A 13,825-nucleotide genomic window follows, 5' to 3' on the forward strand; every position below is an offset into this window, starting at 1 on the left:
CTAATGAAATGTTTTTGGAGGACCTGAGTCCTCCAGTTTTTCCCTGGGAAAAAGGTCTACCCCCCACTTCTCCCCCATTAGGTCCCTTAGTCTATGTAGGAACAAGAAGAGGCCTTTGGGAGGATGTGCTCAGTTGGTGTATGATGACACAGTCCTGGGGACACAAGAAAAGTGAATGGGTTCTTGTAACTTTGGTGACACTTTGCCAAGCTCTTTAAAAAATTGTTGCTATTGCATTGTGTGTGTGTGTGTGTGTGTGTGTGTGTGCGCACACGTGCGTGCGTGCGTGCGAGCGCGTGCATATAGCACATGGCACAGTGCCTTAGAGGAGGTCAGAGGATAACTTGGCCAGATTCAGTTCCCAGCTTTCAGCACGTGGGGCCCAGGGATCCAGCTCAGTTCATTAGTCTTGGCAGTGAACATTGTTACCTGCTCAGCCATCTAGCCGACCCCTACCAGATTCTTAACCTCAGTTCCCTGTCTATAAAACCAAGGACTTGGCTGAGTTAATTCTGGTTCAGCTTATGAAACCTGTATATTTAGAGGTCATGATTTATTTCATGGGCTCCTAGATGGAGGATACATGATGTATGTTTTAAAAAGTGTATAGACTTTTGGGGATGACATTGTCTATAGTTTCTGGGGTATTGACTCCTACAAGTTGTCCTCTGGCCTCCATGCCTGCCCTGGCACCCCTTACAACTATACCAACAGATGATTATACTAATAAATATGATAGTGATAATAACAACAGTACCACCGATAATGATAGTCTAGCCCCTCTCACCCTCGTCTGCCCCAACAGAAATGACCTTGGCTTTGGTCAGACCTGAAGGAAGAGGAAATGCAAGACCCTCCTTGTCTTCACAAATCACTCAAAGTCATACAGGAGGAATGATTTTTAATGTCTGACTTGGTTTCCAACCCCATCAAAGTGCCAGCATTGACCAGAGAACAAGGAGGGGCTTGAGAAGTACAAAGTCAAGAGACGAACAACAAACCTGATATCGCCAGGGCGCACACTTGCTTTGCCCCAGCACACACAGGTGGGCAGACCCCCCACACGCACCCATGCAGCCCACACGTACACCGCACAGACACACGCACGTGTACCCACAGATAAATACATACAGAGGGACTCTTTTTATATATATACAGAGAGAGAAGAGAGAGAGACTTAAGTCCCGGCCGGCGTCAGGGGGGCCCCCAGGCTCTCAGCATGCTCAGCCCAGCTCTCCGCTGTACCTGGCACCCATGCCCCTGCCAGAAAAGCAGCTGCCCCTCTCCCCGCCCCCCTCCCCCCTTGTCCCCTTGCGACCCTGTGTCTACCCGGGGCTGACACTTCTCCCACCCCCGCGCCCTCCCGCCCCCCACGATGGTGTCCTCCCCCCTGGGGTGTGTATGGGGCGGGGGAAGGAAAGGGACCCTAAAAGTGCCCGGGCGCCAGCGGCATGTTGCTCTTGAAGCCGGGCTGCCCGTTGGCCAGGTCGGTTGTGGCGTCGCAGCTCCCGTTGCTGGCGTCGCCCTCCGTGCCAGGACTCTCGGGCTCACCCAGGAGCTTGAAGGTAAAGAGGGGCCCGGAGTCGAGGCGGCCGCGGCGGCCGGGAGGCTCTGGCAGGCTGAGCAGCGCCCCCGGTTTCCACTCGGGGAAGGCGCACAGCTCCACTGGTGGCTGCGCTCCGCGACCCAGGTAGCCCGGGCTGGGCGACGCCGAGGGCAGGGTCCTCTGGCTGCCACTCATGCAGCTGCCGCTGTCGTCCAGAGAGTCCTTCCGCGACTGCGATCGGTCCAGCGAGCCGCCGCGCGTCCACGGCCGATAGGTGTAAGCGCAGCCGCCCAGACGGCGACGGCGGCGGCGGCGGCGGCCACCGCGGCACTGGCACCCAAGGATACGCATGAAGGCGCGCTTGAACTCCTTGCTGGAGCACGGGTAGATGATGGGGTTGAGGCAGCTGTTGAAGTAGCCCAGCCAGAACACCACCTTGAACACGGCGTCCGGGGGCTTTAGGGTGGAGAACAGGGAGCCTGCAGGGGTGCAGACAGAAAGAGAGCAGTTGGTCAGTACACTCTCTTCTAAACTGTGTTTGATGGCAGCTTTCCCACCCGCATGCCTTGTCCCAGATGATTTTCTACCCCTGCAGGCCAGCCTTTCCCGTTTTGAAATGAACGAATTACTTTGGGGCTGGGACAGACGCTCATTGGTCGAGAGGGCTTGCTGCTTTATTACAAAGACCAGAGTTTGGATCCCAGCGACCAAACGGAGAAATTCCCAACAGCTTATAACTCCAGGTCCAATGCATCTGACTCCCTCTTCTGGCCTCTGGGAACACTACACACACGTGCATATGCACTCACACAGATACACACATAGACACATTAAAAAAAAAAAAGAGCTGGGTGGTGGTGGTGCACACTTTTAAACCCAACAGTCCGGAGGCAGAGACAGGTGAATTTCTTTGAGTTTGAGGGCAGCCTGGTCTGCAGGGTGAGTTCCAGGATAGACAGGGCGATTACACAGAGAAACTCTATCTCAATAAAACAAAACAAAAATACAAACAAACAAAAAAAGATAAGCTGGGTATGGTGTCGTTCACTTTTAATCCTAGCACTTGTGAGACAGAAGTATGTGGATCTCTGTCAGTTCAAGGTGAGCCTGATTCTCTAGTGAGTTTCAGGTTTACAAAAAAATAAAAAGATAAAGAAATAGAAAGAAAGGAAGGAAGGAAGGAAGGAAGGAAGGAAGGAAGAAAGAAAGAAAGAAAGAAAGAAAGAAAGAAAGAAAGAGAAGAAAGAAAGAAAGAAGACTGGATTCCAACGCAGTAACTTCTCCTCTGTCTATGAAACCTCCCCTGATTTGGGTAAACGGATTCTACAGTCCCAACTGTTAGGTGTGATAGGTCAGCACTTACTCCTTTTACCCACACGTTCTTAACCATCACCCGTAATGGCACACACACCTCTTTTGCCTATGCAAGGTGCTTTACCTATATCATTTCACCCTCCCCAAAAGGCTAGAAAATATGTACCAATTTGTTCCCATAGCGAATCGGAGCCATGTTAAAAACCCAAAATGCACGACATTGACTCTTAACAGTAAGAAAAGACAACTTGAAAGACTTTAAGAAAATTTTGGAACGAAGGAAAATGACATAGTGCTTCAAAGGGATAGTTCACAAGGCAAGAATAGAAGTTATTTATATTCTCTCAAACAGCTACAAGGTTGATATTTAGAATGTAAGAAACCCTCTAACACTGAAAAAGAGCTGAGCATGCATCCTAGTGGTAGAGTTCTTTGGTGTAAGGCCTCAGGTTCAATTCCAAGGACTGCAAAAACAAACAACAAGCGGCCTCCCTCCTTGTCTGCTGGAGAGACAACTCAGTGGTGGTTGCCACTAAGTCGGACAATGAGTTCGAGTCCTGGAACCAATATGGTGGAAAGAGGCAACTGATTCCTGCACTTTGGCCTCTGACTCCCACATCTTCACCACCTCAAATAAAAGATAAAAAAAAAATAAATTAAATTTAAAAAATCTACATGCTGGCTTATGCCTGTAATCTCAGTGTTCAGGAGGCTGAGGCAGGAGGATTGCTAAAAATTTGAGGTCATCCTGGAATACATATTTCTATGTATGTATTGGGCTACAGAGTCAGGGTAGTCTGCAGTACAAAATAAGATTCTGTCTAAAAACAAACAGACAAGCAAACACTGAGAAACCGAAATTAACAACAAAAATCTTCCAACCAGCTAAATAACCAGCCAAAGATGCAAAACGCCCCAAAACAAAACTAAGACAAAATAAGAAATCCAGCGGCAGTGTACTCAAAGGGGGAAAAAAAAAAACCAACGTGGGTAAAGAAAACAGATACTTCACATGATTGCAGACAAGACACTCCAAGTATCAGGCAGTTAAAAACATTAAAACAGAAGCCACAAAGGGATAAAACATGTCTTTTAAGATGATAGAAAACGTTAGAAAGTTGCCAAGTAAGGCTGTGGGGACATGGGCGGCCCTGACTTTGACTGCTGAGGGCACAGGTTGTGTAGACGTCTGGGAGAAGAGGCTGGTATTACTTGGTTCAACTAAGTGTGCACACACTTTGATCTGGGCCATTTTGTTGCAGGCCATAGCCTAGGATCATAAGGCGGCACATAGGAGGATGTTTTGATAGTGCAGTTTGTGGTGACAGAGAATAGGAGAAAACCGGGAGAAATAGAAGGGAGGCGCATGTCAACCCGGATAATGTGTAGCACTTATGACCCAGGATGACATACCTTATGGCAATATGGGAGGAGTCTAACAACATCACTCTTCAGGGGTAAAAAAATGTTAATCAGGGTGAGATTTATGAATGATTTCATTTAAGTAATTCACCAAACAATCATATGTGTTTTGCAGAAACATTTTCAAATTAAAAAACACATCACAAAACCATATAAAAAACACTTAATGTTTGCCTAGGGGTGGAAGCAGATGGACATGGACTAGGAAATGGGGATAAAAGGCAATAAATCAATAAAATAAGAGAGAGCTTGGCACAGACTGATGATGAGGAGATGCTACGATCCACAAACACGGTTAGCTTACTCTCAGAACTTGAGACCCTAAATCATTTTATGGCAATGTCAAATTAAAAACAATTTCTATTTTAAATATGAGGCAACTGAGACCTGGAGTGGTTAAGTGGTTTGCCCCTGGTTACACAGCATGTCTGTAATTTAGCAGGCCCTAAAACTAAATTCTATCAAAATATAAAATATGTTTTTAAATAAAAAGATTTTACCATTAATGTTCTTTTTAGAAAAAGAAGAGATATAAAAAAAAGCAATGAAAAGATACCTATTTTAAAAACAAGCAAAACCTTATAATGCAGAAAGATCACATTTAAACAACATTATTTTTGAGATAGGATCTAGGTATGTAGCAGGCTGGATTCAAACTTGCAATCCTCTTAATGATCCATTCTCAGGTTTTCCTGTTATATTTACTTATTTACATATTTAAAACAACAGGACTATAGTTTACAGAACATTTTGTACTTTCAAACCATGCTCTTACTCCACCACACAGCCTGTGGTATAGATTTTCATGTTCTGTCTCATGTGTCCTGTCACACTGTGAGCCTGACCTGTGGATTGTTAAATCTAACTCGATGAATGGATAGAGTATTTCCAAGTGATATGGGTGCTTCTAGAATCCCTGTCCTGAAAGCTGGCCTATGGATTCCACTTGCATGCTACCCAAACAAACAAATAAATAAAATGCATTTAAAAAGAATCCCAGCCGGGCGGTGGTGGCGCACGCCTTTAATCCCAGCACTCGGGAGGCAGAGCCAGGCGGATCTCTGTGAGTTCGAGGCCAGCCTGGGCTACCAAGTGAGTTCCAGGAAAGGCGCAAAGCTACACAGAGAAACCCTGTCTCGAAAAACCAAAAAAAAAAAAAAAAAAAAAAAAAAAGAATCCCTATCTTTGATCCTGGGCTGCACTTGTATTCTCTCTGGGGACACTTCACCTTCTTGGTCATTTGAGGTTTGTCTTATTGTTCTGGTGAGTTCCAATTCTTCTCCGTGTGGCAGTCCAGTGGTGGTGGCTCTTGTGGGATTGGCTGGGCTCCTGAAGCAGGCCTAAGCCATCCAGGAGTTTATACCTGGAGAGAGTGCTACCTGTGTGTCAGTATTAACGGACCTCATCTTTAAACTCGGGGGAAACATGGAAATGGGCTGCAGTCCAGGTTTGTGGAGCTGAGACAGATAAGGGTGCTGCTTCATGTTCTAGTTCTGACAAATACTACAGCAAATGACTTGTGGTCACATCACTTAATCCAAAGACACAGCTTTGGATTGAGACACTGTACAGAAGACCCCTACTGAAATGTAGCTTAGAGTATGTAAGCATACAGTGTCCTGTGATGGAACTGAGCTGTATGTCGTAGGCTATGGGCTTCTTTCCATAACAGAGTCTGAGGGTCCAGGAAAAAGGTTTTGACAAAACAGGAAAAGGAACAAGAATGATGAATCTTAGAAGCCTTATGCATGACCATAGGAGGTACATGCTGATGAGCACAAAGCCAGCCAGCCCGCTCCTTTGCATGGGGGCCTGTGGGAACCAGTATGGTGGCTCTGGACACGATGTGACCAAAGGTGGGAAGGATCCAGAGCAAGACAGCCCGTTTGCTGAGGATAAACTTTGTAACTTTGCCTGGTGTCCAACTCGTTGAGGATGGCAGTGAATCGAATAACTCCTCAAATCACAACAATGCCAATGGCTAGTGTTCATCCAAGCCACCGTCTGCACTGCATGTTGTGTTCGAGGCCTGTGCTAGAACCTTCTTACAAAATGCCCTCCTACAGCCATGGCCTTGCAAAGTCGAGGCAGAGGGCTGAGGACTGTTTTCCTCATGCGAATCTGTAGCCTTACGCTGTTCATTCCTGTGAGTAGAAGGTGTTCTTTGCTCTCTGACAGTTTGGGCAGTATGAGGGGTGACTAGCTGAATGCAGAATTCAAATGACCCGACCCAGTGTGGGGAGTTGACTGCTGGACTTTAGAAGTGTTCATTAGTCCTCTCAGTTTCTCATCTATAAAGTGGGAAAAATAATTGTGTCATAGAATGTTTTGAGTCCATGAAATTATCTATGTACATGGGGCGTGGTGGCACACATCTAGAATTCCAGCACTTGAGAGGTGGATTAGGAGCTCAAGGTTATTGTCAACTATGTATTCAGTTTCAAGGTCAGCCTGGGCCACAAGAATCTCTGTCTCAAAAAACAAAAACAAAACAGAAATAAAAAAAAAAAAGGAAGAAAGAGGAAGAAATAAGGGAGAAAAGAGAAAGAAAGAAAATATCCACATTAAACCCTTGACAAATGATCTGGCACCTTAAAAATAATCACAAATGAGGGGTGTTTGGGAATGCACACGTGCCTCTGCATCAGCACCAGTGTGGTTCCAGGACCTCCTGTAAACATAAAAATCAGTGGCTGCTCAGGTTGCCTTTGTAAAATGCTGCATGATTTGCATGTGACCTCCCTGCGGTCTCCCTTGCACTGTGCACCATCCTTCAGTGACTGGTCAGAAGTCAACAACTTATAACACCAAATACAATATAAATGACACACAAATGTCTGTTATACTACAGTGTTTGCAGAATAGCAAGAAAAAAAAGAAGTCTGTACCTCTTGAGTACAGTTGCAATCTTTACCCTCAAATATATATATATGTAAATTATTTATTTATTTAATTTTGTATTAGGTGGGCACATGCCATGGAGTGGGCATAGATCTCACAAGACATCTTTGCGGAGTTAGCTGTCCTCCATGTGGACCTGGGGTATTGAACTCAGGTCATCAGGCTTGGTGGCAAGCCCCTTCACCTACTGAACCAAGTTGGTTAACCTCTTGGATGTAGAACTAGAGGATACAGAGGACCAAAACGTCCTGTCCAGACTTCAGCCTGCACCAGGAACTCTGCTCTGATCTTCCCCAGCCAAGTTAGTGTGATTTCTTTATTCTGCACCCTACTGAACACATCCAGGCAGATTTCATGTCACTGTTTCATTTCTTGTTTGTTAATATCGTCAAGCTGTGTCCCAGGCCTGGCTGAGTCCTTCTTCACTACCTAGATGGTAAATTCCTTCTGGATAGGAAACATTATTTCCAACCCTCCCCAGATTTATATATTTTATTACAAAAATGATACGCTAAGTTAAAGATTACCTGTTACCAAAAAAACCTATAAACAAATAAAAATTCTTTCTCCAGTCAAGTGCAGAGAACTAGAGTTGACAGTTGTGTTTTTATTCTGGGATTTTTTTGTTTTGTTTTAAACGGGGTCATACTACATGCACCTTTCCCTAAATTGCTTTGCTCAGATATTTCCCCTTGCTTGGGTCTACACAGCTATATCACCTGCTCCAACGCCACATCATATTTTGATCTGGATGCATAGTAATTTATTTAAGACGTTCCCTAATGCCAGTCAAGCGGGTGATTGATTTCCAATATCCAGCTGTCATAAACCTCGCGATAGAAAGCCTCAGGTATCCACTCTACCCACATTTGTTTCTGTAGGGCTGAACTCCCTTGTGAGGAATCACTGGGGCAACTGCACTTTCAGCCCTGACAGCTCGCCGGATCGGCTATAGGCTTTTTGATCCTTCTTGTCCCATTTGCATGATGTTTTATTTGCTAGTCCTTCAGACCTTAGCATGATCCCGCCCTGCTCTCCAGTAAACCCTTCTGTGACAGTGTGTTCACTATTCGACTCTGGCTGTATTCCAACTTGCTAGGAAGCATATAGACTAGTTTTAAATTAAAGTTTTTCAGTCTCCACAGTGGAGACTTTACAGGTATTTGACAGCATGTTTGAGTCCTTCAGTGATTTCTTTGTTAATTTTTTAAAGACTGAGTCTCATGGAGCACAAGCTCATTATGTAACTGAGGGTGACCTTGAACTTGGATTCCTCCTATGTTTACCTTGTGAGGGCTCGGATTCCAGGCGGGTGCCACCACACCCAGCATCCTCTGAGACTTCTGATGGGTTGGGTTGGAATTGTTTGTGAGTAGAACCCTGAATATCCTGCTTGCAGCCTTGTGGCGGGGCAAGTTTCTTACTGTCCTTCGGAAGCTCAGGTTCTCCTCAGTAAGATGGAGTAAGTAGCAGCCACTACACCCGGTGTTGTTTAGGATTAAACAAGATGCAGCCTGCTAAGTCTGTAGGTGAGCTCTGTGAACCAGGTCTTTGCCCTACAATCAACCTCCAAAGTAATAGACATTTACCACATAGTGATTATTCCTGTACTGATGGGTCAGGGACTATCATTAAAAAATATTTGGGACCTGTGATTGATAACTTTATATATATCATCTTGGGTTAATTACTTTCCCATCTGGGGCCTCAGTTTCCCTTCTTTGATTTAGTAGCTTGAGCTCAGTGCTTTGTAGCTGAGTTCAGTGTCTGTAAAGGCACATTCGGCTCCTTGTTGCAGGTGGAGTGGAGATGAGCTTTCCCTTAGACCACCACACGGGGGCACTGTGAGTCAGGGGCTGTTTGGCCCTCCTGAACAGATTCCAGGAATATTTTGGCTCCTTCCCTCGCGCTCTCCACTCCCCACCTCCACCGCAACACAGGAGGATTAAGGCTCTACTTGCTGGACCAGCCCATGCCCTGGTAGGATCCAGAAAGCCATAGTTAACTTGAGAAGGTGCTAAGCCTCTTTGGCACGAAAGAAGATGGGCCATGCTAATCTTTTCCCCTGGGCACCCAAACGGATCCTGTTGGCTGCCAGGAGACGGGAATAAACGCAACAGGAAAAGTGGGTTCCTGGAAGGCAGGTGATCTGTTCTGGGCGTCAGGCTGCAGAGGGCTCTTTGGCAATGTAACTAACTCGATGTGAACATCCCTGGTCTCTGAGCCTGGCTCCGTTTCTCCAGCTCGTGAAACAATCCCAGTGCTTCAGGCCTCATTGCTGGGCCTTGGCAAGTCTCCTAAGTATGTCTGCTAAGTGGAGGAGAATGACTCATTCAAGGTCACTCAGCCTGGTGAATAGCAGATAGTCATTAGGACCTGTTCCTGTTTCTGTAGATTGGATTCAACGCGTTTATGGAGGAGCGGAGTTGGGGAAAGTTATAGGTAGGCAGATCTGCATTCTCAGGGATGGGGTGTGGGAAAGGTAGCTTGAGAGTGTGGGGCTCAGAAGCCTGGAAAAGGAGTGTTCTCGTCGGCAGGGATGCAGGCTGGGCATATTGAAAGCTCTCCGTGAGTTCAGCTCTCATGGCTGCTGTGAGCACACTGACACACAGCTTCTGCTCTGCTATGGACAGCAGTAGGGCTGCCACCAGGAAGGGGACAGTGGCCACTGTCCACAGGCAAGGGCTCTCACTGTAGTGCTTTTTCCACTTGGGCCCAAGGCTGGGTCCACATGGTCTCTGAGCTACCGGAACTGCATGAAACCTTCTTGTCATGGTGTTCCCCCCCCTCCTCCCGCCTCAGGAAACAGTCCATAGCTGTCCCCACGGTTGTAAACAGAGCAGGAACCCTCCAAAGGCCGAGGCTCCTGCCCTCAAGACTAGGCTTACTACTGTCAGTGTGAGCCATCATTGACTTAATGCTTTCCTTTAAATTCATTCCCATTTGGTACTTAAACTATAGAGCACAAGGTGGAGGGGCAGGGAGATGGGGAAGGAGGAGGGAGGAAGATTAATGAAAACAAATTGTACAAAATTTCCATAATGAAACCTATTCCTTTGTAGGATAATTAAAAATATACAGTCTAATAGATGCATACAAAAGGTATGTCCGATTAAACATTTGTACATGTTTAATCATTACTTTAATGATCATAAGTCCATAAAGCATGCTCTTGTGTGTGTGTTGTGTATGGTGTCTGTACATCAGTGTGAATGTACGTCCAGGCTATCTGGTGTCCTGCTTGGTCACTTTCTACCTTATTCCACCAAGTCAGCATTTCTCAGTGAACTCCGGATGAGGCTGGTGACCAGAGAGCCCCAGCCCGTCTTCCTTTCTTTGCCCAGCCCTTCAAGGGGTGGGGTTACAGGTGTGTGGGACCATGGTCTGATGGGGATTTTTATGTGGCTGCTGGGGATTTGAACTCAGGTCTTCATGTGCAAGCACTCTTAACTACTGAACCATCTCCCCAACCCAGAACTATATTCTGGACTCAAGGTCCCTCAAAAAGGAATCAAGGGTCTTGAGAGAATCTTTTATTATTAGCTGAAAACATGTATCACTTGCTATAAATGAAAAGCCATGGTTAAGAAAAGTAAGATTGAAATACAACACTCTCAGTACCTTTTGGATTGTTCCAGACTGGCAGGCCTTTGGGCCTGATCTCTCTTCCTCAGAGAAGAGAGGTTAGTAGAGATGAGTTGACATTTTGATCCTAAGGTGAAAGCCATTCCTTTTTAAGGGACCTAAAGTATTGAAAGATGTGACCTGAGAATCCTTTTCTCCTTTGGGAGCTCAGTCCCTGGAACATAGTGGATGCTATGTAAATATTTGATCAGTGACTGAATATGTAATTGAGAGGTTCCTGTGCCATTTATAGCTGTCACTGAAGCCATCGCATAGACTACTCAAACATATATCGCATTTGTTTTGACCAGCAGTTGAGATATCCCTGGGAAGCACGGTGCTGGTGGTCCCATGGCCCTGCACTGATTTACTTGGCAGCTTTGGGATCAGGCTTATTAAGTGGATCTAACGAGGCAGCCCTTCTGAAAGGGCTGAGGGGTGAGACCTCACCACTTGCCTGAGACATTTATTTTCCTCTACCTTCTATTAGTCACTAGGAGGAGGAGGTAAGACTTGGATGAGGAGGGATAAAGTCGGGGAACAGATGTTATTGCAAGCCCACCTACGTCAATTGGCTCTTAGGAGCCTGAGTGGTTCATGGGGATTGTGAAGTGGAAGGATCAAAGGCTAACACTGAACCGGACCTGGACAGAGAGAAACATTTGTTGGTTCGATGTGTTCCAAGGAGGTCATCCTGAAGGGTCTATTCCACAACTCTGAAGAGTAAACACTGAACAACCATGCTCTCAACCTGCTGTGAGTGAACACTTGTCGTGGCCATAGTGCACATTTGTAGAATTATAGCACTGATTTAACAAAGTTCTTTCTTAGCACTTAGCTCTGGGTTAAAAGCAGGGCTGCTTTTGGCCAGTGTGGCGGTTAGTTTTCATTGTCAACATGATGGAATCTGGAAGAGAGTCTCAATGAGGGCTTGTCTAGAACAGGCTGGTCTATGAGCCTGTCTCTGGAGGATTGTCTGGATTACATTAGTTGAGATAGGTCCCCGGTGGGTGTCACAGTTCCCTTGGTAGGGGCTTCTGAACTGTGCAAGAGTGGAGAAAGCAGCTGAGCACAGCATGCATGCATTCATTCTCTCGCTGCTCTTGACTGTGCATGTGGATTGCTGCCTCACGTTCCTGCTGCTTTGACGTCTTGACTGATGGACTGGAGCCCAGAACTGTGAACTGAAACAATCCCCTCTTCCCCACTAAGTCGCTTTTGTCAGCATATACTATCACAACAACTAGGTAAAAAAAACTAGACTAGCTGCCTCATTTTACCATCCTTATTCTTAGGACAGCCACACTCAGGGACTGTATATACTCCAGCCTGCATTTCTGGTCTACAGGCCATGGTTATTCTGTGCTGACATAAACAAACTTATTTGGATTCCACAAATAAGTTCCCCGAGGTCAGAGAGCAGGCGGGAAGTTGAGTTTAGAATTTGGGTCTTTGAATCCAGGCGGCCTCAAACAAAGGCTCTTAACCAGCAGAACAGCGCAGAGGAAACGGAATATAAGTGCTGATAGATATACAGACTGGAAGAATGGACAATGAAATCCATCAACACTGCTTAATCCCCTGGTGGGGGGAATTATAGGTGAATTTTCCTTTTGGTTCTTTTTGGTGTTTTCCACCCCCCCCCCCCCGCTGGCCTCCATACAAACTAATTATGAAATCAGTTAAAACCCAGTGAATATCACTTAAAAACTAAAAAAATCGAAATAAGCCAAAAGATATTGTGTTTAATCACCTCCTCGCTATGGTTAGACATTTTTTTTTAAAATGATCTACTTTATATAATTCCTACAACAGCTTGATGACCAAGATAGGATTGTCCCTGTGTTAAAGATGAAGCCACAGTGTCACAGATGTAACGCTCTACCAAGGCCCCTGCACATAAGGGACAGAGACCTTGAAAGGAAACCTTTCAGTGCTAACCCCAGAAACTCTGTTAGTCCCCAATGTGCCTGTACCCCTCTGACCTTACTCTCTTCACCGCGGGGACAAATGGGGAATCTTTTTAGTCTGTACACACTCCTTGCTGTGCATACCCAGAGGCCTTCACTTAACAGTGGCACAAGGACTCTACCAGTGAGCATGCTTGCACACTGCGATGGGGAGGCACCAGAGCTTGCGGCACTGTTTACTGGTGTACAGAGCACCAATATGAGCTGGGTGGTTTGTGGCATCCCTCTGGGCTATGGCATTCAGGAGCTCTGGATTATAAATTCGGATTTGACTTATTTCGCAGTTATCATCAGGCAAACCCATGATCTCAGGGGAGCCAGTGGGAGGTGAAACCGTTTTGATCAACTTGTAAATTGAGTGGGGCTTTATTTTTTATCCCCCCCCCCCCCCCCCCCCCCCCCGCCACGCTCTTATTAGCAGTATTTGGCTACACCTTCAGCCAAGCCGCGTCTCCCTAGCTGGAACAGTCTGGCCCAATAAAAACTAGAAAAATATAAAACACTAGCTAATTCTTTCAGCATTGGCTCTGTAAAAGGAAGCCTTCCTGGATTTGGAAACTCCCTTCGAGGTTTTTCCATTTTCATTTGCTGCTTAACCCTGGAACGAGATCATAAACTCGTCTGACAAATCAAATGTCTTCGGGGCCCACAGATCCATGTTAAGCTGTAAAACAAACCGGAAATAACAGTCGGCAGAGTAGCTGTTGACAGTATGTGGTTCCTAAAGCAATCGTCAAGTAGCATGTTTGCAGACATCCTGTAGGGCCACCCTCCTGGTGACTCAGCATTCCACTGTAAAGGACGACACACAGGTGTAAGTGGCCAACAGGGTCCCATGCCCAGGAAGGGATGGGCGAGGACGGAAAACCCGTCTCTGATGCCTGAGTTCTTGCTCATTGACTGACAAGAAGAGAACAGTGCTCCTGTTCACGTCCTTAAACACCAGGTAGTCCCCACCCCCTTATCTAAGAGTTTCTTACCACCCAGAGCATTCCAAGTGTATGCCCCAAAATGTGTCCTCTGTCACTCTTTACCTTGCATTTCAGTT

The 13,825-nt window shown here is 46.1% G+C and overlaps 1 protein-coding gene across 2 annotated transcripts in view; it reads right to left on the reverse strand.

Moving 5' to 3' along the window:
- Window positions 1–884: 884 nt before the first annotated feature.
- The window catches only part of Adra1b (adrenoceptor alpha 1B), a 117,191-nt gene continuing 104,250 nt past the window's right edge, over window positions 885–13,825 (reverse strand). For both annotated transcript variants that reach the window (XM_028864266.2, XM_037200622.1), the window contains one exon: window positions 885–2,025. In XM_028864266.2, coding sequence (XP_028720099.1) covers window positions 1,427–2,025 — 599 coding nt within the window. In that variant the 3' untranslated portion in view covers window positions 885–1,426. The remainder of the gene's footprint in view (window positions 2,026–13,825) is intronic.

The sequence above is a fragment of the Peromyscus leucopus genome, chromosome 8b (assembly GCF_004664715.2).
Source record: "Peromyscus leucopus breed LL Stock chromosome 8b, UCI_PerLeu_2.1, whole genome shotgun sequence".
NCBI classification, from domain to species: Eukaryota; Metazoa; Chordata; class Mammalia; order Rodentia; family Cricetidae; genus Peromyscus; species Peromyscus leucopus.